Raw genomic sequence first — 22,912 nt, forward strand, 5'->3', positions numbered from 1 at the left:
CCAACCACAAGGGATGAGCTCAGATTTCTCCAGTTTCCTCATTTCCCCTCCCCCCACCTTGTCTCAGTCCCAACTCTCGAACTTAGCACCACCTTCCTAACCTGCAATCTTCTTCCTGACCTCTCCGCCCCCACCCCAACTCCGGCCTATCACCCTCACCTTAACCTCCATCCACCTATCGCACTTCCAACGCCCCTCCCCCAAGTCCCTCCTCCCTATCTTTTATCTTAGCCCGCTTGGCACACTTTCCTCATTCCTGAAGAAGGGCTCATGCCCGAAATGTCAATTCTCGTCTCCTTGGATGCTGCCTGACCTGCTGCGCTTTTCCAGCAACACATTTTCAGCTCTGATCTCCAGCATCTACAGTCCTCACTTTCTCCTAATTACTCACATAATCAGGGCTGCCTTCTGCCTTCATTGAGAGAAGCAAATATTTCTCTCATTCTTAAAAAAGGAAAGGTCTCAGAAGATTATTCATCATATAGACCCATATCCTTGCTAAATGTGGATTTTAAAATCCTTTCTAAAATGTTGGCATTAAGATTGGAGATGGTCTTACCATGTATTATAAAACGGGACCAGACGGGGTTTATCAAGGGCTGTAGATCAACAATATTAGAAGAGTCTTAAATATGATACAAGCCTGTCAACAGGGAAGAATACTAGGGCTAGTTGTCTCCTTGGATACAGAGAAGGCATTTGATCAGGTAGAATGGTCATATCTTTTTTATACACTGGAAAGGTTCGGTGTCAGAGAGGTACTTTATAAATGGGTCTCAATATTTTACAATGACCCCAAAGCAGCTGTGATCACCAATGGTTTAGGTTCGGATAGCTTCAGTGTTGGTAGGGGCTGTCATCAGGGATGTCCTCTCTCATGATTGCTATTCACGCTAGTAATAGAACCACTAGCGGAAGCTATACGTACTGACCCTCACATAGCGACTCCGAGGGTTAGTTCGGGTAAACATAAAATCACTCTCAATGCAGAGGATGTCCTCCTTTTCTTAAGTAATCCCTGGATATCAGTGTCCTGCCTAATTCAATTGATCAATCTATTTAGTATGTTCTCAGGTTATAAAATCAATTTTATGATATCGGAGGCCATTTATATCTCCTGTCTCGCCTGTATATCTAACTTACTGGACGGATCCTGTTTTCCCTTCCGGTGGTCACTGGAGAGTTTTCTATAATTAGGTATTTTTATCACCCCAGTATTTGGTCAGCTATCTCAAGCCAATTTTGTGCAGCTATTAGAGAAAATAAGGCAGGGCCTATAACGCTGGGGAGATCTCCCAGTATCCTGGCAAGGCAGAGTAGCCCTAGTTAAAATGAATATTCTACCTCGTCTCCTATATCCTATGAGAATGCTCCCTCTGATGTTGCTGAGACTTGCGTTGCGTAAGCTACATGGCTGGCTTGGTTCCTTTGTCTAGAATCAAAGACGGCCCCATATCAAATTAGAAAAACTGCAGCTTCCACAGACAAGAGGAGGACTGGACTTTTCAGACTTTAGGAGGTATCAACTAGGAGAAAGTGAGGACTGCAGATGGTGGAGACTAGAGTTGAAAAATATGGTGCTGGAAAAACACAGCAGGCCAGGCAGCATCCGAGGAGCAGGAGAAGGGCTTATGCCCTAAACGTCGATTCTCCTGCTCCTCGGATGCTGCCTGGTCTGCTGTGTTTTTCCAGCACCACATTTTTCAACTTTAGGAGGTATCAGTTGAGCTCTTTATTAGCCTATGTAGCTGATTGGGTCTCTTGTGACCCACAATCAATTTGGTTAGACATTGTGACCTCCCAAGGAAAATGTCCCCTCATCAATCTTTTAGTTTTAGATAAGATGAGAGCTATTATGGACTATTGCAAAAACCCTATTGTATTAAATACAATTAAAAGCAAATTACTGCGGATGCTGGAATCTGAAACCAAAAGAGAAAATGCTGGAAAATCTCAGCAGGTCTGGCAGCATCTGTAAGGAGAGAAAAGAGCTGGCGTTTCGAGTCTAACTGACCCTTTGTCAAAGCTTTGTCAGCTCTTTTCTCTCCTTACAGATGCTGCCAGACCTGCTGAGATTTTCCAGCATTTTGTCTTTTGGTTTTAAATACAATTAAAGCCTGGAGGCTAATGCGACAAGATGAGGGTAACCTACAGAAAACCTCCCCTTATATAGTGGGAGCATCGAGTTTTCAGCCAGGGCTGACAGACGCTACACTTAAAACCTGGAGGTCCAGAGGTATCTCTTGCTTGGGGGACCTGTTTGATGGAGAGGTTATGATGTCTTTTGAGCAGTTGCACCAGAAGTTTGGACTGCCTAACAGGGACCTTTTTCGGTATTTCCAAATACGAGATTATATACAGAAGAAGACCACATTAACAGGCAGTCCTTACAAATTGGATAGGGAAAGAAAAGTGCTATGGCCAATGGGGCCATCCTCGGTCAGTACTCTTTTTCACTCATTATATAATGAAGTATCGAAAGACACAGAACGACTATTTAAAACATGGAACCAAGAATTGGGCTTAGAAATCTCTTTAGAAATGTGGGAGGACATCTGGGAAAATGCCAGAAAGATCTCTATTTGCAATAGAACTCAAGTTATTCAATTAAAGATACTCCATAGGTTTCATATAGCACCTGAATGACTCGCAAAATCTAAGGTAGGAGCATCCCCAATGTGTCCTAAATGCAAAATTGAAGTGGGCACTCTCACGCACTGTCTATGGACATGTCACAAGATCCATAGGTACTGGGACAGAGTAGCGAATGCCCTAACAGAGATCTTAGGTACGGAAATTAGATTGGATCCAGTGTCTCTTCTTCTGGGCTTATCAGACTTTCCCTCCCTGGACGTGCACAGGAGGAAACTATTTTCCATTCTCTCCTTTTGTGCAAGGAAAAATATCTTAGTGAATTGGGCAGCTGAGGGCCCTCCAGGACTTTCAAATTGGCAAAGTTAATCATGGAATGTATTCCCCTTGACTTCCTCACAAGTATGGTGCACTAAAAAACCAAATTATTCTATAAAATATGGCAGCCCTCTTTGAACTATATCGCCACAGATATTTCGGCCATACTGTCCAGGGCTTTTAGGATATCTGGTCAGCATGGATGAGTTGGACTGAAAGGTCTGTTTCTGTGCTGTACATCTCTCTGACTCTACCTGGTCTCATCCCTGCTACCTTCATACACCAATAACTGCCTCCTCATGGCTTAGGCGTAGGTTGCCCTGCCACCTGTGTCTACCACTTGAGACCGTGTGAAGTGGGCGTCCCATCTCTTCACTCACCTCCATTGGGGCCTAATGGAATGGTGCATAGTACAGCCTCACCAGAGACTTACATAACTTTAACATAACTGCAGTTCTCCTAGAATTCTTTATACCATAAAATACATCCCAGTGCTTTGTATTTTAATTGCTGGGCAGGCCTGCAAAGCTTTTAATGATTTCTTCATCTATGTTGCTCAATTCCTTTATTTCTCTATCGCATTTAGTTTCTTACTCTCAGAATTGAAAGTGGTTTCTGCTTTTCCAACCACATTTATTTCATTTATACATCTTATCTCATTCATACAACTTAAAATTCATTTTCAATTAATTGTCCTCTCTACACATTTCCCAGTATCTTGTAGAATGGTGGATTCTTCCTCAGTATTAGTTATATCACCTGCCTCATATTGTTTACAAATTCTTTCTTTAACCTAGTGACTGTGTGATCATCAGTGATCTTTTGGAACACCACTTTCTACCTTCCTCCAACCACAATTATCTTTCTTTACTCCTCCCTATTTTCTACATTGTCGTCAGTTTTCTAGCTATCAGTGATTTGTCCCAGCTCCACACATCATAACTTAAATCATGAAGCACATGCAACTGAAAATCCAAGTATGTTGACTAGACTGATTCCTGGGATGGTAGGACTCATGTATAAAGAGAGACTAGGGCTATTTAGTTCCAGGACTTCTATTTTCAGTTATTTGACTGTACTTGGTTAGGATTATATTTATTGGAGTTTAGAAGAATGAGGGAGAATCTCAAACCTATAAATTTCCAACACAACCAGACAGTAAATGCAGAAAGATTGTTTCTGATGACGGGAATGTCCAGAACCATAGTCAGTCTAAGGCTACTGGGAAAGGCATTTAGGATGGAGATGAGGAGAAAGTGATGTGCCTGTTGAATGTGCTATCACAGAAAGCAGTTCTGGCCCAAACATTGAATGCTTTGAAGAATGAGATAGATATAGCACTTAGGGCTAGAGGGATCAAAGAGTATTGGAAGACATCTGGAAAAAAGTACCAAGTTGAACAATGATCAACGATGATCTCATTGAATGGTGGAGGGCTTACTGGGCTACTCCTGCTCTTATTTTCTAAATTTCTATGTTATTGTCCACTACATTACTTTCTTTTCTTATTTACTAATCTCCAAAAATTGAATCAGGCTCATAAAACACGACTTAGTCATTTGAAATTAATGGCGATTTTTTAAAAATTGTATTCAATACCTCTCTTTTCTCCATCAATGTGTTGTTGGATGACTTGCTCAAATTCTAGCCTTGGATGTACCTCAGTTTGTCCAGGTGAACCCTGGGAAGATCAAAGCCATTGTCTTTCAAGACAGCTACAAATTACATGTCCTGGCTTTTGATTTCATCCCCTTGCCAAATGTTGACTCAGATTAAATCTGGCTGACTGCAATATCACTCTCCTGAACCACTTAGCACTGAATAGAACAACATCTTCTCTTCAACACTGCCAGGCCTGTCTGTTCTAATACTCCTTGCATCAACCTTGATTTAACTCATTATGTAAACTTCAGGTGTATCCATCACTGCTACCTCTATCCTAACTTACAACGAACACACCTTACAATTCCAACAGTGTTCGCTGATCTATATTACCTCCCAGTCCTATAACTTTATAATACTCACCATGTTGTGTCTCACCCTTTCTGATCTCTATAATCTGCTTGGGGAACGCAGAACTTTCTAGTCTCACCGGTAATCAGGTATCATTGCACCAGGACTGTCTTGCATGCCAGAATGGAGGACAGATATCCAACCAGAAGTGAAAAATTGATGAAACAGAGTTCACCCAATGCCCTACTGACTAATAGAATATGTCAATAAGGAATCTAAAATCTGTTACAGGTCCCTGTTACAAGATTTATTTCCCCTGAGGCTACACTCTGGAAAACCAGCCCTATGAAGACTGGTATTCTAAGAGAGCAGCTATTTCCAATTCATCCATATTATGATGCATTTTCCACCACAACTCTTGACTTCAAGATCTCTAACCTCCATCCATGCATGAATTCTAAGGTTCATTTCCCTTCCCTCAGCTGTATGTTTCCAAGACTATGACCAACTGGCTCAATCCAGCACTTCCACGATTGCACCCCCGCCCACTGTCCTGAGACTCAGAATACTCCCACACAAACCAAGATAATTGTAGACCATCATATTCACCACCAACCTTCCTAGTATCTTCCAGTGTCATATATTCCCATTGTCACACAGGCTGAAGGTCGAATATGTACAGGTCGTCAGACCACTCCATTTCTGCACAGACCATTGAGCTCACACAACTAAATTTGAGCTCCGCAATTTCTGAGGTTCAAGTTTCTCAAACACTGACTGCCATTCCCGACATTCATCCATTGCTGGTAGTTGTGTTTCCCAGTCATCTAGGTTTCACACTCTGCAGGCTCTTTCCAAAACCATCTGTCACTCTTATCTTACCCACCTCCTAACTGAATAACTTTACGTTGGGGGTCAGTAGAATTGCCTTATCCTTTTGTATTACTTGGGTTTTTAACCGCAATCTTATCCTTAAGTTTGTTTTTAAATAAGAAAACATTCATAAATACTTTTTCATTGAGCCTTACCTTTGCCCAGTTGTAATTGGTGAGTTCTTCATCTTTGTATTATTTGAATGCGTTGGGGGAGTTGTAATCCCTGATGAAGAGATTAAGTGCTTATGTGGGCTGAGGGCCTTCGGTGCTGTGAGAGGTTTCTGGGAATTTGTTAGTGTTTGCTCACAATCCTTTCCTTCGTCCTGTTCCTTTTTTGATCGTTCTTTCTTGTTGAAGTGGGCGTGCCCCTCCTGCACTTCCAGCATTCTTTGAGCTTGTGCTTGTACTTGCTCTTGCTGAACAAATTCTCGCATCTCTAGACCACTCTGTAAAAGTCAAAAAACACTAAGAAAGAATGGTGGGCTAGATTGCTGGGAATTAGCACAATTAACAGAGCACTGACACAATCTGGGAATCTAAGGGCCCAAACCTTGTTCTTTGGACAGTTACAGAAATCCTGGCCGTGGTAACCCAGCCTTTCTAAGCTCACCATTCCTATTTTAGTTCTTGGAAGAATAGAAAGTCCTGCAGACTCCCAGGCTTTTCCAAAGTCTCCAGCCTGATGACTCCAGCATCATTTTTGAAATTTGAAAGTGAAGATTAGAAACATAAGACAATCCTCCTACTCTCTTACACTCACTTTTCATGCCCCCACTAGCCTAGTTATTAAATTCCAAACCAACTTCATGGCTCTTAAAATACCCATACCAATATACCCCTTGTACTCACACCCTTGACATTTTATGCCTTCTATGCCAACCTATGCTTCATTCTAGACCTTATGCCCTGTTTACCATCTCTCATGGACCCCATGTCCCCTTTGCCCTAATTATCCACAGGGCCGTTTTAAACCATGATGTTAACTTTGTGCTAACATCGCCTCTTAGAGCCGAAGAGATTGATAGCACAGTAAAAACCCTTTGGCCCATTGCAATATGCTTAAAGAGATAAACACATGGCTAAAAGAATGGCATGGGAGAAACAGGTTAAAATTCATGAGACATTAGCACCAGTACTGGGAAAAGTGGGAGCTGTTCCAATGCAATGGGCTCATTCTGAACCAGAGTCCTAGCAAATTACATCACTAGGGCTGTAAGATTGGGCTTTAAACTAATTAGAATCATAGAGACATAGAGATGTACAGCATGGAAACAAACCCTTCGGTTCAACTCGTCCATGCTGGCCAGATATCCCAACCTAATCTAGTCCCATTTGCCAGCACATGGCCATATCCCTCTAAATCCTTCCTATTTATAAACCCATCCAGATGCCTTTCAAATGTTGTAATTGTACCAGCCGCCACCACTTCCTCTGGCAGCTCATTCCATACGCACAGTTGCCCCTTAAGTCCCCTTTAAGCTTTTCTCCCTCTCACCCTAAACCTTTGCCCTCTGGTTATGGACTCCCCTACCCCAGGGAAAAGATCTTGTCTATTTACTCTATCCATGTCCCTCATGATTTTATGAACTTCTATAAGGGGACCCCTCAGCCTCCGGTGCTCCATGGAAAACAGCTCCAGCCTATTCAGTCTCTCCCGAAAGCTTAAATACTCCAATCCAGGTAACATCCTTGTAAATCTCTTCTAGACCCTTTCAAGTTTAACAACATCCTTCCTATAGCAGGGAGATCAGAATTGCACACAATATTCCAAAAGTGGCTTAACCAATGTCCTGTATAGCCATAACATGACCTCCCAATCCCTATAGTCGAAGCTCTGACCAATAAAGGAAAACATACCAAACGCCTTCTTCACGATCCTATCTACCTTTGACTCCACTTTCAAGGAACACTTAACCTGCATTCCAAAGTCTCTTTGTTCAGCAACACTCCCCAGGACCTTACCATTAAGTGTCTAAGTCCTGCTCTGATTTGCCTTTCCAAAATGCAGCACCGCACATTTATTTAAATTAAACTCCATCTGCCACTCCTCAGCCCATTGGTCCATCTGATCAAGATCCTGTTGTACTCTGAGGTAATCTTCTTCGCTGTTCACTACAGCTCCAATTTTAGAGTCATCTACGAACTTACTAACTACATCTCCAAGTAATTTATAAAAATGAGGAAAAGAAGTGGACCTAGCACTGATCATTGTGGCATACTATTGGTCACAGGCCTCCAGTGTGAAAGACAATCCTCCTCCACCACCCCCTGTCTTCTACCTTTGAGCTAGTTCTGTATCCAAACGGCGAGTTCTCCCTGTATTCCATGAGATCTAGCCTTGCCGAACGCCTTACTGAGGTCCATTGCTGACCTCATCAATCCTCTTTATTACTTCTTCAAAAAACTCAATCAAGTTCGTTTCCACACACAAAGCCTTGCTGACTATCCCTGATCAGTCCTTGCCTTTCCAAGGGAAGTGCACCAACCTTCAGCTTCTCGGAAACCGTGTTAGGGAACTGAAGCTGGAGCTGGATGTACTTTGGATCATTCGGGAGGCGGATAGGGTAATAGAGAGGAGTTACAGGGAGGTAGTCTTGCCTCAAGTACGGGAAAAAGTTAGATGGGTTGCAATAAGGGGACGGAAAGGGAACAGGCAGACCATGCAGGAATTCCCTGTGGCCTCTCCCCTCAATAATAAGTATACCATTTTGGATACTTTTGGGCTGGGTGGATCTAGCTGGGGAAAGCCATGGTAGCCAGGTCTCTGACACTCAGCCTGACTCTGTGGCTCAGAAGGGAAGGGTGGAGAATAGAAAAGCATTCATGAGTCAATAATTAGAGGAACGGACCGAGGATTCTGTGGTTGCAAATGGGACTCCCAGAAGGTATCTTGCTTTCCAGGTACCAGAGTCTGGAATGTCTCTGATCAAGTACAAGATTCTGAAGGGGGAGGGTGAGCAGCCAGAAGTCATGGTGCACATTAACACCAGTAACATAGCCAGGGGAGCATCACTGTTAATTAGAGAGTGGTGCATCACAGCTGCAGAAAAGGAGGTTGTTGAGGACAGTTTGTCTATTGAGTCAGTATAGGTGGAAGTCAGTGACAGGAAAGGAGCACTCACATTTTTGGGTGTTTTCTATAGAACCCACAATAACAACAGAGAGATGGAAGAACAGATTGGACAGCAGATCTTGGAAAGGTACAGATGTAACAAAGTTGTTGCTATGGGTGACTTTAACTTCCCCAATATTGATTGGAACCTCCTTAGTGCAGATAGTCTAGATGGAGCCGATTTTGTCAGGTGTGTCCAGGAAGGATTCCTGACTCAATATGTAAATAGGCCAACTAGGGGGGAGGCCATATTGGATTTGGTGCTAGGCAACAAGGCAGGCCAGATGTCAGATCTCTTGGTGGGAGAGCGTTTCAGTGACAATGACCACAACTGGCTCACCTTTATGATAGCCATGGAGAAGGGATAGGAACAGATAGTATGGTAAGATATTTAACTTTGTCCCACTGACACAGGCAAAGAATGGTGAGGTGAAGGAGCCTTGGATGACAAGTGAAGAGGTGCTTTCCGTCAAGAGGTAAAAGGAAACTTACTTAAGGGTGAAGAGGCAAGGATCTGGCACACCTTTAGAGGATTATAGAGTAGAGAGGAAAGAACTCAAAAATGGACAGAAGAGAGTTAGGAGGATCACGAAAAAGCCTTGGCGGGAAAGATTAGGGAAAACCCAAAGGCATTCTACACGAATGTGAGGGATAAGAGAATGATCAGAGAGAGGATTGGACCGATCAGGGATAGTGTAGGCAACTTGTGCCTGGAGTCTGAAGCAGTAGGGGAGGCACTAAATGAGTTTTTTGATACAGTATTCACGAGAGCGCGGGACCTTGTTGGTAGAGAGAACACCATGGACCAAGTTAATAGGCTTGAACAGATTGATATTAAGAAAGTGGATGTGCTGAAAATTCTGGGAAGCATCAAGATAGATAAGTCCACAGGGCCAGAGCAGATATATCCAAGGTTACTACAGGAAGTGAGGAATGAGATTTCTGCGCCTCTGGCGATGATCTGTGCATCCTCACTTTCCATGGGAGAAGTACCGGATGATTAAAGGGAGGCGGATGTTGTTCCTCTGTTCAAGAAAGAGAATAGGAAAATCCCTGGGAATTATAGACCAGTCAGTCTTACATCTGTGGTAAGCAAATTACTGGAAAGGATTCTGGGAGATAGGATTTCTATTTGGAAAAATATAGTTTGATTAAAGACAGTCATCATGGCTTTGTGACGGGCAGGTCATGCCTCACAGGCCTTATTAAGTTGTCTGAGGATGTGCCAAGGCAAGTTGATGAAGGTCAAGCAGTGGGTGTGGTGTATATGGATTTCAGTAAGGCGTCTGATAAGGTTCCCCACAGTAGGCTCAGTCAGAAAGTTAGGAGGTATGGGATACAGAGAAATTTGGCTGTCTGGATACAGAATTGGCTGACCAAAAGAAAACAGCGAGTGCCAATGGATAGAAAATATTCCACCTGAAGGTCGGTAACCAGTGGTATCCTGCAGGGATCTGTTCTTCGGCCTCTGCTCTTTGCAGTTTTTATAAATGACTTGGATGAAGTGGAAGGGTTGGTTAGTAAGTTTGCCGATGACATAAAGGTCGGTAGTGTTGTAGATAGTGCCAAGGGCTGTTGCAGGCTACAGCAAGACAGTGACAAGATGAAAAGCTGAGCTGACAAGTGACAGATGGAGTTCAACCTGGATACATAAATGCGAAGTGATTCATTTTGCTGAGTACAGGGTTAAAGACAGGATTCTTGGCAGTGTGGAGGAACAGCAGGATCTTGGGGTCCACGTACATAGATCCCTCAAAGTTGCCACCCATGTTGACAGGATTGTTAAGAAGGCGTATGGTGTTTTGGTTTCATTAACAGGGCGACTGAGTTTAAGAGCCACAAGGTTTTGCTGCAAATCTATGAAACCCTGGTTCGGCCATACTTGGAATATTGTGTCCAGTTCCAGTTGCCTCATTTTAGGAAGGATGTAGATGTTTTAGAGAGGATGCAGAGGAGATTTATCAGGGTGCTGCCTGGATTGGAGGTCATATCTTATGAAGAGAGGTTGAGTGAGCTAGGGCTTTTCACACTGGAGAGAAGAAGGAAGAAAGGTGACTTAATAGAGGTGTACAAGGTAATGAGAGGCATAGAGTAGATAGCCAAAGACTTTTCCCCAGGGCAGAAATGGCTGTCACGAGGGTTCATAATTTTAAGATGATTGGAGGAAGGTATAGGGGAAATGTCAGAGGTGGGTTCTTTACGCAGAGAATGGTGGGGACGTGGAATTCACTAGGCAAAAGTGAGGACTGCAGATGCTGGAAACCAGAGTTTAGATCAGAGTGGTGCTGGAAAAGCACAGCAGGTCAGGCAGCATCCGAGGAGCAGGAAAATCGGCATTTTGGGTGACTATCGATGATATAAATGGGTGGGGGTAGGGTTCAGCAAGGTGGAAAATTAGAAAATCAAAGGTAAAGGAGAAGGTAGGATTGCAGGTTAGTGATGGGGCTGATTATTAGCAGAAAGTAAAAGGAGGAACAGAATGTGTGAATGTCATATTGCACCAAGTAACCAGGGAAATTCAATAATAGGTCAAACTAGAAGGCTTTGGAACTAAATGCACATGGCATTTGAGATAAGGGAGATGAACTGATAGCATATCAGATGAAATCAAGGTAAATGATTATGATCTCATAGCCATTACAGAAACAGGATTACGAGGAAATCAAAACTGGGAACTTAACATTCAGGCATATTTGGCTATTTGGAGAGACAGCTGAGATGAAACAAGAACAGTTGTGAGTACGATCTGGGTTCGGACGGTGTTGAGTGCATTTGGCAGAAGCAAGAAAACAGAAAGGAGCAAAAGGCATTAGTAGGAGTAGTAGGACCACGAAACAGTAGCCACTTTGTAGGAAAAGTATGTATTAACAAATAATGTAAAAAAGAATGGAACAGTAATTGTGGGTAATTTTAATCTTCAAAATTGGCTATGACTGATGCAAAATATCTGTTCAACATATTCACTTATGTTGACTTTGACCTCTTTCTTCCTATTGGCTATGAGATCATATTCATTTACCTCAAATTCATAAAGTGCATTAGGGATAGTCTCCTCATGTAATATATGTCATGCAGCTAATCAGGGAGCAGGCTATCTTGAATCAGGTGATATTTAATGAGGTAGGTTTAATAAATGACCTCAGAATAAAAGATCCCTTCGGAATTAGTGATCATAACATGATAGCATTTAATATTCAGTTTGAGAGTGAGAAGTTTGGGTCAGAAATAATTCTGTTTCAGAATTACAGTGAAATGAGGATGGAGTTAGCTAAATTGAGCGGGGATAATAGATTAGTAGGAAGCAGCAGCAAACATTTAACAAGGTAATTACTGACAATCATCAAAAATATATCCCAGCAAGAAGAAAAAATTCTAAGAAAGATAAACCAACTATGGCTAACTGAGCAAATTAAGTTCAAAGGAAAAGCTTATAAGGAGGCCAAAGTCAGGAATAGTCCTGATGACTGGGATAAATTCAGAATCCAACAAAGAAGCATAAAAAAGACAACAATAATGGAGAAAATAAACTACAAGGGTAATTTAACATGGAATAAAATTGACAACAAGAGCTTCTTTAAACATATAAGATAAAAAGAAAAATGTCAAAGTGAACATAGGCCACTTTGAAAATGAATCTGGGAGACTGTTACGGGGATAAAGGAAATTGCAAAAGAATTAAACAGATATTTTGCATCTGTCTTTAATATTAATACTAAAGAATATGGGGCAGGAATTAAGTACCACCAACGTCATAAAAGATGTGTTTTTATGAGACAAACTAAAAGCAAATAAGTCCCCTGACATTGATGGTTTTCACCTTACGATCTTAAAAGAGACAATGACAGAGACAGTGGACACATTGGTTGTAATTTTCCAAAATTCTGTGGACTCTGAAGAAATAGAAAATTGGAGACCCGATGATGTGACTCCCCTATTCAAAAGGGAGGGAGGCAGGAAATGGTTAACGATAGGCTGATTAGCCGAATGTCTATTGTTGGAAAAGTATTGGAATCAATAATTAAGAAAGTAATAACAGAACACGGGCGGCGCGGTGGCGCAGTGGTTAGCATTGCTGCCTCACAGCGCCAGAGACCCGGGTTCAATTCCCGCCTCAGGCGACTGACTGTGTGGAGTTTGCACGTTCTCCCCGTGTCTGCGTGGGTTTCCTCCGGGTGCTCCGGTTTCCTCCCACAGTCCAAAGATGTGCAGGTCAGGTGAATTTGCCATGCTAAATTGCCCATAGAGTTAGGTAAGGGGTAAATGTAGGGGTATGGGTGGGTTGCGCTTCGGCGGGTCGGTGTGGACTTGTTGGGCCGAAGGGCCTGTTTCCACACTGTAAGTAATCTAATCTAAAAACATTTGGGAAATCAGAACCTAATCAACCTAATCTTTTAAGATGGCTTCATAAAGTATGTCTGAGAGCTTTTCAAGTAAGCCTCAACCAGACTGGATAGATGGGAACTGGTAGATGTATTGTATTTTGGACTGATAGAAGGCAAGACCTCAAGCAAGTTGTATATTGGTAGGTTTAGAGAATTGGTTAATGAGTAAGAAACTGTTTAGATTAGATTAGATTAGATTACAGTGTGGAAACAGGCCCTTCAGCCCAACAAGTCCACACCGACCCGCCGAAGCGAAACCCACCATACCCCTACATTTACCCCTTACCTAACACTATGGGCAATTTAGTATGGCCAATTCACCTGACCCTGCACATCTTTGGACTGTGGGAGGAAACCGGAGCACCCGGAGGAAACCCACGCAGACACGGGGAGAACGTGCAAACTCCACACAGTCAGTCGCCTGAGGCGGGAATTGAACCCGGATCTATGGCGCTGTGAGGCAGCAATGCTAACCACTGTGCCACCGTGCCGCCCACATGGAGACAGGTGGCTCTTTTTAAGGTTGGCGACATATAACCAGTGGGGCTCCACAGGGATCAGTGCTGGAACACAACTGTTTACAATATATAATAATGATTTGGAGGAAGGGAGTGAATGCACTGTAGCCAAATTTGCAGAAGACACAAAAATAGGTAGAAAGACAAGTTGTGAGATGGATGCAAACAGCTTAGAGGTAGGTTAAGCATGTGGACAAAAAGTTGACAAATGGTGTATAATGTGGGAAAATGTGAAATTGTTCATTTTGGAAAAGAGAACAAAAGAACAGAATCTAGATGACTCCCGGTGTTAAGAGTTAGTGAGGGCAGGAATAGGAGGACAGAGCAAATGAATGCATGGCTGAGGAGCTGTGGACGGAAGAAGGATACACATTTTTGGATCATTGGAAGCTGTTTTGGGGTAGAAGTGACCTGTACAAGAAGGACGGATTGCACCTAAACTGGAAGGGGACTAATATACTGGCAGGGAGATTTGCTAGAGCTGCTCTGGAGGATTTAAACTAGTAAGGTGGGGGGTGGGACCCAGGGAGATAGTGAGGAAAGATTTCAATCTGAGACTGGTACAGTTGAGAACACAGATGAGTCAAACAGTCAGGGCAGGCAGGGAAAAAGCAGAGAACAAGATAGGACTGATAAATTAAACTGCATTTATTTCAATGCAAGAGGCCTCACAGGGAAGGCAGATGAACTCAGGGCAAGGTCAGGATCATGGCACTGGGATATCATAGCAATTACAGAAACGTCGCTCAGGGAGAGACAGGACTGCCAGCTAAATGTTCTAGGATACAAATGCTACAGGAAGGACAGAAAAGGAGGCGAGAGAGGAGGGTAGTGACATTTTTGATAAAGAACAGCATTACAGCTGTGCTATGGGAGGATATTCCCGGAAATACATCCAGGGAAGTTATTTGGGTAGAACTGAGAAATAAGAAAGGTATGATCACCTTATTGGGATTGTATTATTAACCCCTAATAGTCAGAGGGAAATTAAGAAACAAATTTGCAAGGAGATCTCAGCTATTTGTAAGAATAATAGGGTGGTTATTGTAGGGGATTTTAAGTTTCCAAACATAGACTGGGACTGCCATAGTGCTAAGGGTTTAGATGGAGAGGAATTTGTTTAGCGTGTACAAGAAAAATTTCTGATTCAGTATGTGGATGTACCTAGTAGAGAAGGTGCAAAACTTGACCTACTCTTGGGAAATAAGGCAGGGCAAGTGACTCAGCTGTCAGTGGGGGAGCACATTGGGGCCAGCGACCATAATTCTATTAGTTGTAAAATAGTGATGGGAAAGGATAGACCATATCTAAAAGTTGAAGTTCTAAATTGGACGAAGGCCAATTTTGATGGTATTAGGCAAGAACTTTCGAAAGCTGATTGGGCACAGATGTTCACAGGTAAAGAAATGAGATAACGAGAATCCAGAGAAAGTATATTCCTGTTAGGGTGAAAGGAAAGGCTGGTAGGTATAGGGAATGCTGGATGACTAAAGAAATTGAGGGATTGGTTAAGAAAAAAAAGGAAGCATATGTCAGATATAGACAGGATAGATCGAGTGAATCCTTAGAAGAATATTAAGGCAGTAGGAGGATACTTAAGAGAGAAAACAGGAGGGCAAAAAGAAGACATGAGATAACTTTGGCAAATAGAGTTAAAGAGAATCCAGAGGATTTTACAAATACATTAAGGACAAAAGGGCAACTAGGGAGAGAATAGGACCCCTCAAAGATCAGCAAGGCAGCCCATGTGTGGAGCTGCATGAGATGGGGCAGGTACTAAACGAGTATTTTGGGTCAGCATTTACTGTGGAAAAGGACATGGAAGATATAGAATGTAGGGAAATAGATGATGACATCTTGAAAAATGTCCATATTATAGAGAAGGAAGTGTTCGATGGCTTGAAATGCATAAACATGGACAAATCCCCAGGACCTGATCAGATGTACGTAGAACTCTATGGGAAACTAGATAAGTCATTGCTGGGCCTCTTACTGAGATACTTGTATCATCGATAGTCACAGGTGAGGTGACAGGGAGAACTGGAGGTTGGCGAACGTGGTGCCACTGTTTAAGAAGGGTGTTAAGGACAAGCCAGGGAACTATAGACCACTGAGCCTGACGTTGGTGGTGGGCAAGTTGTTGGAGGGAACCCTGAGGGACAGGATGTACATGTATTTGGAAGGGCAAGGACTGATTCGGGATAGTCAACATGGCTTTATGAATGGGAAATCATGTCTCACAAAATTGATTGAGCTTTTTGAAGAAGTAGCAAAGAGGATTGATGAGGGCAGAGTGGTAGATGTAATCTATATGGACTTCAGTAAGGCGTTTGACAAGGTTCCCCATGAGAGACTGGTGAGCAAGGTTAGATCTCATGGAATACAGGGAGAACTAGCCATTTGGATACAGAACTGGCTCAAAGGTAGAAGACAGAGGGTGGTGGTGGAGGGTTGTTTTTCAGACTGGAGGCCTGTGACCAGTGGAGTGCCACAAGGATTGGTGCTGGGTCCACTACCTTTCATCATTTACATAAATGATTTGGATGTGAGCATAAGAGGTATAATTAGTAATTTTGCTGATGACACCAAAATTGGAGGTGTAGTGGACAGGGAAGAAGATTACCTCAGATTACAACAGGGGCTTGATCAGATGGGCCAATGGGCTGAGGAGTAGCAGATGGAGTTTAATTCAGATAAATGCGAGGTGCTGCATTGTGGGAAAGCAAATCTTAGCAGGACTTATACACTTAATGATAAGGTCCTAGGGAGTGTTGCTGAACAAAGAGACCTTGGAATGCAGATTCATAGCTCCTTGAAAGTAGAGTCGCAGGTAGTGATGAAGGCATTTGGTAGGCTTTCCTTTATCGATCAGAGTATTGAGTACAGGAGTTGGGAGGTCATGTTGCGGCTATACAGGACATTGGGTAGACCACTGTTGGAATATTGTGTGCATTTGTGGTCTCCATCCTATCGGAAAGATGTTGTGAAACTTGAAAGGAAAGGGTTCAGAAAAGATTTACAAGGATGTTGCCAGGGTTGGAGGATTTGAGCAATAGGGAGAGCTTGAATAGGTTAGGGTTCTTTTCCATGGAGCATTGGAGGCTGAGGGGTGATTTTAGAGAGGTTTATAAAATCATGAGGGGCATGGATAGGATAAATAGTTCTGGAATCCACATACAGGAGGAATGTAATAGGGTGTAGAGGAGATTTACCAGGAAGTTGCCTGAGCTAGAGAATTTTAATTATGAAAAGACATTGGACAGACTGGGTTGTCTTGGAGCAGAGGATACTGAAGGAGGACATAATTGAGATGTATAGAATTATGAGGGTAATACACAGGGTAGACAGAATGAAACCTTTCCCCATTGATGGAGGGATTAATGACAGGGATCACACAATCATAGAGTCATACAGCATGGAAACAGACTCTTCAGTCCGACTAGTTTATACTGACCGCCCAAATTAAACCAGTCCCACTTGTTTGCATTTGGCCCATATCCCTCTAATCCTTTCCTATTTATGTACCTATCCAAATGTCTTTTAAATGTTGTAACTGTACCTGCATCTACCACTTTCTCTGGCAGCGCATTCCACATACAAACCACCCTTTGTGTGAAAAAAATTGCCCCTCAGGTTTCTTTTAACTTTTTCTCTTCTCATCTTAAAAATATGCTCTCTAGTTTTGAACTCCCCTACCCTAGGGAAAGGACCTTTGCTATTCACCTTATCTATGCCCCTGATGATTTTATCAACCTCTGTAAGATCATCCCTCAAGTTCCTAGGTTTAAGGTAAGTGGCAGGGAGTTGGGGAGAAGGAGTGACAAAAACTTCTTTCATCCAGAGGATGGTGGGAATCTGGAAAACACTGCATGTAACGGTGGAAGAGGCAGAAACCTTCATAATATTTAATGAGTATTTAGATGTACACCTACAATGCCAATGCCAAGGCATACAAGGCTAAGGGTCAAGTGCTAGAAACTGAGATTAGAATTGATAGGTGCTTGTTTTTGCCAGGTGTAAACTTGATGAGCCAATGGGCTGTTTTCTATGTGGTAGACCACTCTGACTCTATAAAAATCATCTGTCAGTAACAAGTGTCACCCAGGCAATTGTATGGGTTGTTCCAGGACCATCTAGCAGGAATAATCAAGTCCAGTAGCTTCAGCAGTGTCTAACCACTCGCATGTCCTTCTCTCTGTTTTATTCCCCACCCTTTGAATGAAGGCATTACAAACAATTAGGAGAGTTCAATTAAAGCACAACTATTGGGATAACAGATTTGTAGAAACTATGTGGGATTAAGCATTGCGCATCCAGTTTCCTGAATTTTACAAATTGTTGCTAGTACTGACATTTACATTAATAGATTTTGGGAAACAGGGGCTTTTATAAATCAGGCCTCTTCATTTTAATTGTTACTGGATTTTATTTGTATTTTACAAATTCAGTAGAAATGAACTGTTGCTTTGGGAATCCCAAATCTGGACCATCAATTTTAATGATGTTTATGAATATAAAAAGATTATCCCTGAACACCTACCTTCCCTTGTATGTCACGATACATCCATCATTCTTACAACTACCCGTGGTCTTTACAGAACAGGAACCAGATCCCTGAAAGAAAAAGTGGTGGATTGATTAGATATATTCCTGGATTTCCAGAGCTGGGTGACACTGAATTCCTTATTGTTCCCGGTTCCCAGAGGTGGGCAATGGTAATCTCTTCACCATTCCCAGAACTGGGGGACGCTGAACCCATCAGTTACCTCATTTAAATGATAACTTTAAGCACCACAAGACTACAAGTCAATACTGGAAAGTGAGAATAGAGTAGATAGCTTGAATTGTGCTATAGAACTCTATGATCTCATGGTTCCCAGATTCCTGAAGTTTGGGTGTGCTGGTCCCTTCTCTTTTGCAATTGGTTGTACTTACCATCTTCGCCTTCCTCAATGCTTTCAGGTACATCTTCATCCTGCTCCTTTGAACTTTGCCTCTTATTCTGAAGATATTGCCCTTGTCCTCCCTCATCCACAGAAGCACAGTCCTTCTTATCCATGTCAAAGGGGATGGAGATTTGTGTTCTCTTTCTCTCACCTCACTTTCACCACTGCACATTTTTAATGAAGTATCTCACATGTCTGTTTTTTTCCTAAATGATCCTGCACCCTTTTTGTTGATCACACTGACTCCCATCATTTGGTCAGTATATTTGACCTCTTCAAGTCGCTTTGAAGACATCACCAAAGTGTTTCTGCCATCCTGCTGGGAGTCTTCTGCTGTGAATGAATTGGAAATGGAGCACTTGCCGTTGGAGTCTCATGTCAGGAAAATATACATATCCCACTCAGTGGAACTGGTGCTGAGCAATTAGCTCAATGCTGGACATGTTGGCTTGGGAAAAGATGTTGTTGTTAGACTGCTACGTTGCCACAGGATTTGGAGATTCTTATGAAGTCACTGCTAGTGGCAGTTCTCCGGTGTTTTGAAATATCTGCTATAGGGCATCCAATTATATCGAGCAATGTAGATCACTACTGCCCAGTAAACCAGGGTTTGTGACCCTCGTCCTCAAATATGAAGTTCCTCAGTAGCTGAAGGCTGAGCTGGTGCATGTCTGCACATGTATACATAGACCATGTATTCACACATGCAAACACTTACACAAATACTGTTATATTAGAAGTACTTGTCACAGTTACACACCAGACATACTGCAGCCAATGGAGAAAGTTGATCCACAGGAGCATATATCAAGAATTTGGTTTAGGAATTTGACCCTGCATAACTTTCTATTAACTGAATGGTGTTGCATTTGATCTGGCCTCGATTGGTGCGGTGCTTCTAATATGAAAGACAAACAAAGATCTCCAAGCATGTGACTTATATAGTGTTTTAAAAATCAGAAAACCTGTGAATAAACCTACAGGCACAAAACAAATCATAGCAGTAATTAACATATTCAGCTTCTTTAATATACTTCATGAATATAGTTTAAGGCTACATAGGTCTTTCTGTGTAATGGTTTCCGTATTTCTTGCTCCCGCCGTCCTCTCGTCTAACTTCTACATCTCTATATGCCTCTCACATACCTGCGTGTATTAATATTTCGGTTTATCTCAGGTTTATTTTCTGTGCCCATTTGTGAAGGTTTCTCATTCCCTTTTCTTTCTTGAAGCAGAATGGGTGGGAACGACTCGATTGGAGGCCTACGAGCGAATCTGAATGAGGAAGGGAAGATAGTCACGACAAGAATGTTATCAGATGAGAGCTATATATTACAATTAAATTTCCATGCATTTCAATTTTATGTATATAAATATTCAATTGAAGAGATCCAACACTTTAAATATTAAATATTTCAACATGGTTATTTGTAACACTTGATTGAGATTCATTTATAAACTAGTGTGGTCTCTTGTTCTGTGAATTGTGTGGTGAGATTCTGACAATGCCATTCCATCATTCAGAGAAAATTAAGTATAGTTAATTGAGTTCTGATAAATCAACAACCTAAAACCTAATCAGGGACCAACAACCAGCCAATATGCCAAAGAACTTTTGAAGACTTACAATACAAATGGAGGCCAACTTGCTTCATTGACCTTCCTGCTGATACAATTGGCTGTGTAATGCAAAATTAGAATTTTGTAGGAACACAATGATCTTGATAACTGGTTAGAGAAGTTGAAAATCAGTTTCTGAAGTTCCAGGAGTTAGATCATATTGTTCTTGTGTTTAAAGCAAAGGCTGTCCATGACACAAGGGCACAACATTCAATAAATACTGATGTGTTTAAGGTGGCTCAATTAATTATTGATCTGTTTGGCAGGAAGCATTTGAACACATTTGGGACTGTAGAGATTAGAGACCAATACATTACTAATAATGCAAATTATATTAATCAGGGAACCTATGGCCTCTTGAGCAAACTCAATTTAGCCATACACAATCACTGTTCATTAAATTCTATAAACCCAAGTTTACCCAATCCATAACTCAGTCTTATTTGAACATCCCATTGCAAAAGGTATTATGAACTTATTGCTACCCAAAGCTTTCAATTCCCTAAGCAAATCAGTTCAAAGGAAGAGTCATACCAGTCTTGAAACATCTCTCCACAGGTGCTACCAGATTTGCTGAGTTTTTCCAGCACTTTCTGTTTTAGTTCAAAATCCAAAGTATCTGGCATAGTATCTCAGATGTGCCAGTTTGCAGCTGCAAATAAATATTGAAGGTAATAATGAACAGGAGACAGATTACCACATGCCTCCCTTAAACCTTTGTTTCCTGCAGTATTTTCATCCATATTCCTGCAACTATGTTCAGATAGCTGACTGGCTACATATGCTGCTTGAGCAAAGCACTGCTGTATAGATTCTACAGTTTCTGCTTCCTTTTACTTCCTTCTCTAATCCTGCTCCTACTTCCATGAAAGAGCCTCATATATCCATTCTCTGTGTGTGCACTGAGTTCACAGGTAATACCTCTATAAACTATTCATGCTTGTCAGTCTTGTGGTGATACTTTCATCGAACGTACACATCAACATATCACAATAAAATACAGGTGCAGAGCCAGTGGCATTCGTTCCATTTGCCTTAGCACAGAGAAAATCCACACTATTCCACCATCATTTTCAACAAGGTGCTTTTTCCTCACCCAAGGAATTTCAGAATTTTTCCTGCTGATTCCTGATTTCATTTGGACTACAATGTTCATTTTCAACTCAACCCTAGGGAAAATCACATGGGTTCATAGTAAAAAGCAGAAATGTTCAAAGGACAGAAATTGAACATTTTGAAATTTAGAGTTCCTTGCAGATGAGCTAAATATGCAGGCGACAGCATTGGGCAAGGAAACCTGGAAATTCACAATCTGAGAGCTGATTCTTATGAAGTGAAAATTTGTGTATGATAATAAAACTAAAAGAAAGGCGAGACTGTTGAGTCTAATTGGAGGAATTTTAATTGTCATGTGTTGTTACCTGCTCAAGCCCCAAGTCTTAATGGTGACATTTCCTCATCAAACAAACAGACTAACATATCCCACATAGTGTTGCCTATGTAACCTGCTTGGTGATATCTGGCAGTGGTTACACCCTTCATCTGATCCAGTTGTTTACTGACAGACTACACAATCCACCACTGATCTGTAGAAACAGCAAGTGGCTGTAATGAGAATTAATTCGGGAATTCCTTTCACAAACCCTCACTCTACAAATACAGACTTGATAGAAATTTTAACTTGATCATGTAAAGGGTGCAATTCGCAGACTTTTACTTATCAGAACCAACAGGACAAAGCTGTGGCCAAGAAGTGGGTTCCTTTGTTCCTATGTAATCAGGTAAAGACCATGTGAAGCAGAGATGATTTGGAGATGCCAGTGTTGGACTGGGGTACAAAGTTAAAAATTACACAACACCAGGTTATAGTCCAACAGGTTTAATTGGAAGCACTAGCTCTTTCAGGTGGAGCAGAGTAGAATTTAGATATACTTCTCCTGTGCCTTCCCTGATTGAGCAGTACTATTTAGAATCCCCAGGTTGCCTCACATGAGATCATCCCTAAACTGTAGTTTACTCCATGTGCTGGATAACAGGGAACAGGAGAAACCCAGATGATCCTACAAACTAAACCTCCAGCCAATGTGAGGATTACTGCACAAGCATTTATAGTTACTGATACTTAGATTGTAGGTTATGGTACCTGGATTGTGGGCCTGAACTAACAAACCAGAGGCAATACATGGCCTGATATTTACAGCTATGGATGGAGCTTTGTAATAGACATAAAACTTGAAAATTCAAAAGAACTGGAATAATGCCAGAGAACTAATGGACAGCTGGTATAATTCCTAATGTAAAAGGGGATATAATGTATGCAAGGAACTAGAGATCGGTTAGCCAATGCTAATGGTAAAAAAAATGAAATCCTTACTCAAAGATGGAATTTGAAAAACCTTCTAGAAACTAAAAATTTAACCATCAGCAGATTCCAAAAGCGAAGGACATGCTTCAAAAGCATTCCTAACTTACTTGAAATAACTAAATAAAAACTAAATTAGATAAATCAGCAATATAGTCATAGAGAGGTACAGCATGGAAACAGACCCTTCAGTCCAACTCGCCCATGCCAACAAGATATCCCAACCCAATCTAG

At 41.8% G+C, this 22,912-nt stretch overlaps 1 protein-coding gene across 2 annotated transcripts in view; it reads right to left on the reverse strand.

Annotated features, from left to right (window-relative positions):
• bcl9 (BCL9 transcription coactivator) overlaps positions 1-22,912 on the reverse strand; it is a 175,372-nt gene that overhangs the window by 134,506 nt on the left and 17,954 nt on the right. For both annotated transcript variants that reach the window (XM_043691452.1, XM_043691453.1), the window contains exons 2-4: positions 19,843-19,971; positions 18,291-18,364; positions 5,892-6,184 (exon numbers count right to left, since the gene is read on the reverse strand). In XM_043691452.1, the coding sequence (XP_043547387.1) occupies positions 5,892-6,184; positions 18,291-18,314 (317 nt within the window). In that variant the 5' untranslated portion in view covers positions 18,315-18,364; positions 19,843-19,971. The remainder of the gene's footprint in view (positions 1-5,891; positions 6,185-18,290; positions 18,365-19,842; positions 19,972-22,912) is intronic.

This window comes from Chiloscyllium plagiosum, chromosome 6 (assembly GCF_004010195.1).
Source record: "Chiloscyllium plagiosum isolate BGI_BamShark_2017 chromosome 6, ASM401019v2, whole genome shotgun sequence".
NCBI classification, from domain to species: Eukaryota; Metazoa; Chordata; class Chondrichthyes; order Orectolobiformes; family Hemiscylliidae; genus Chiloscyllium; species Chiloscyllium plagiosum.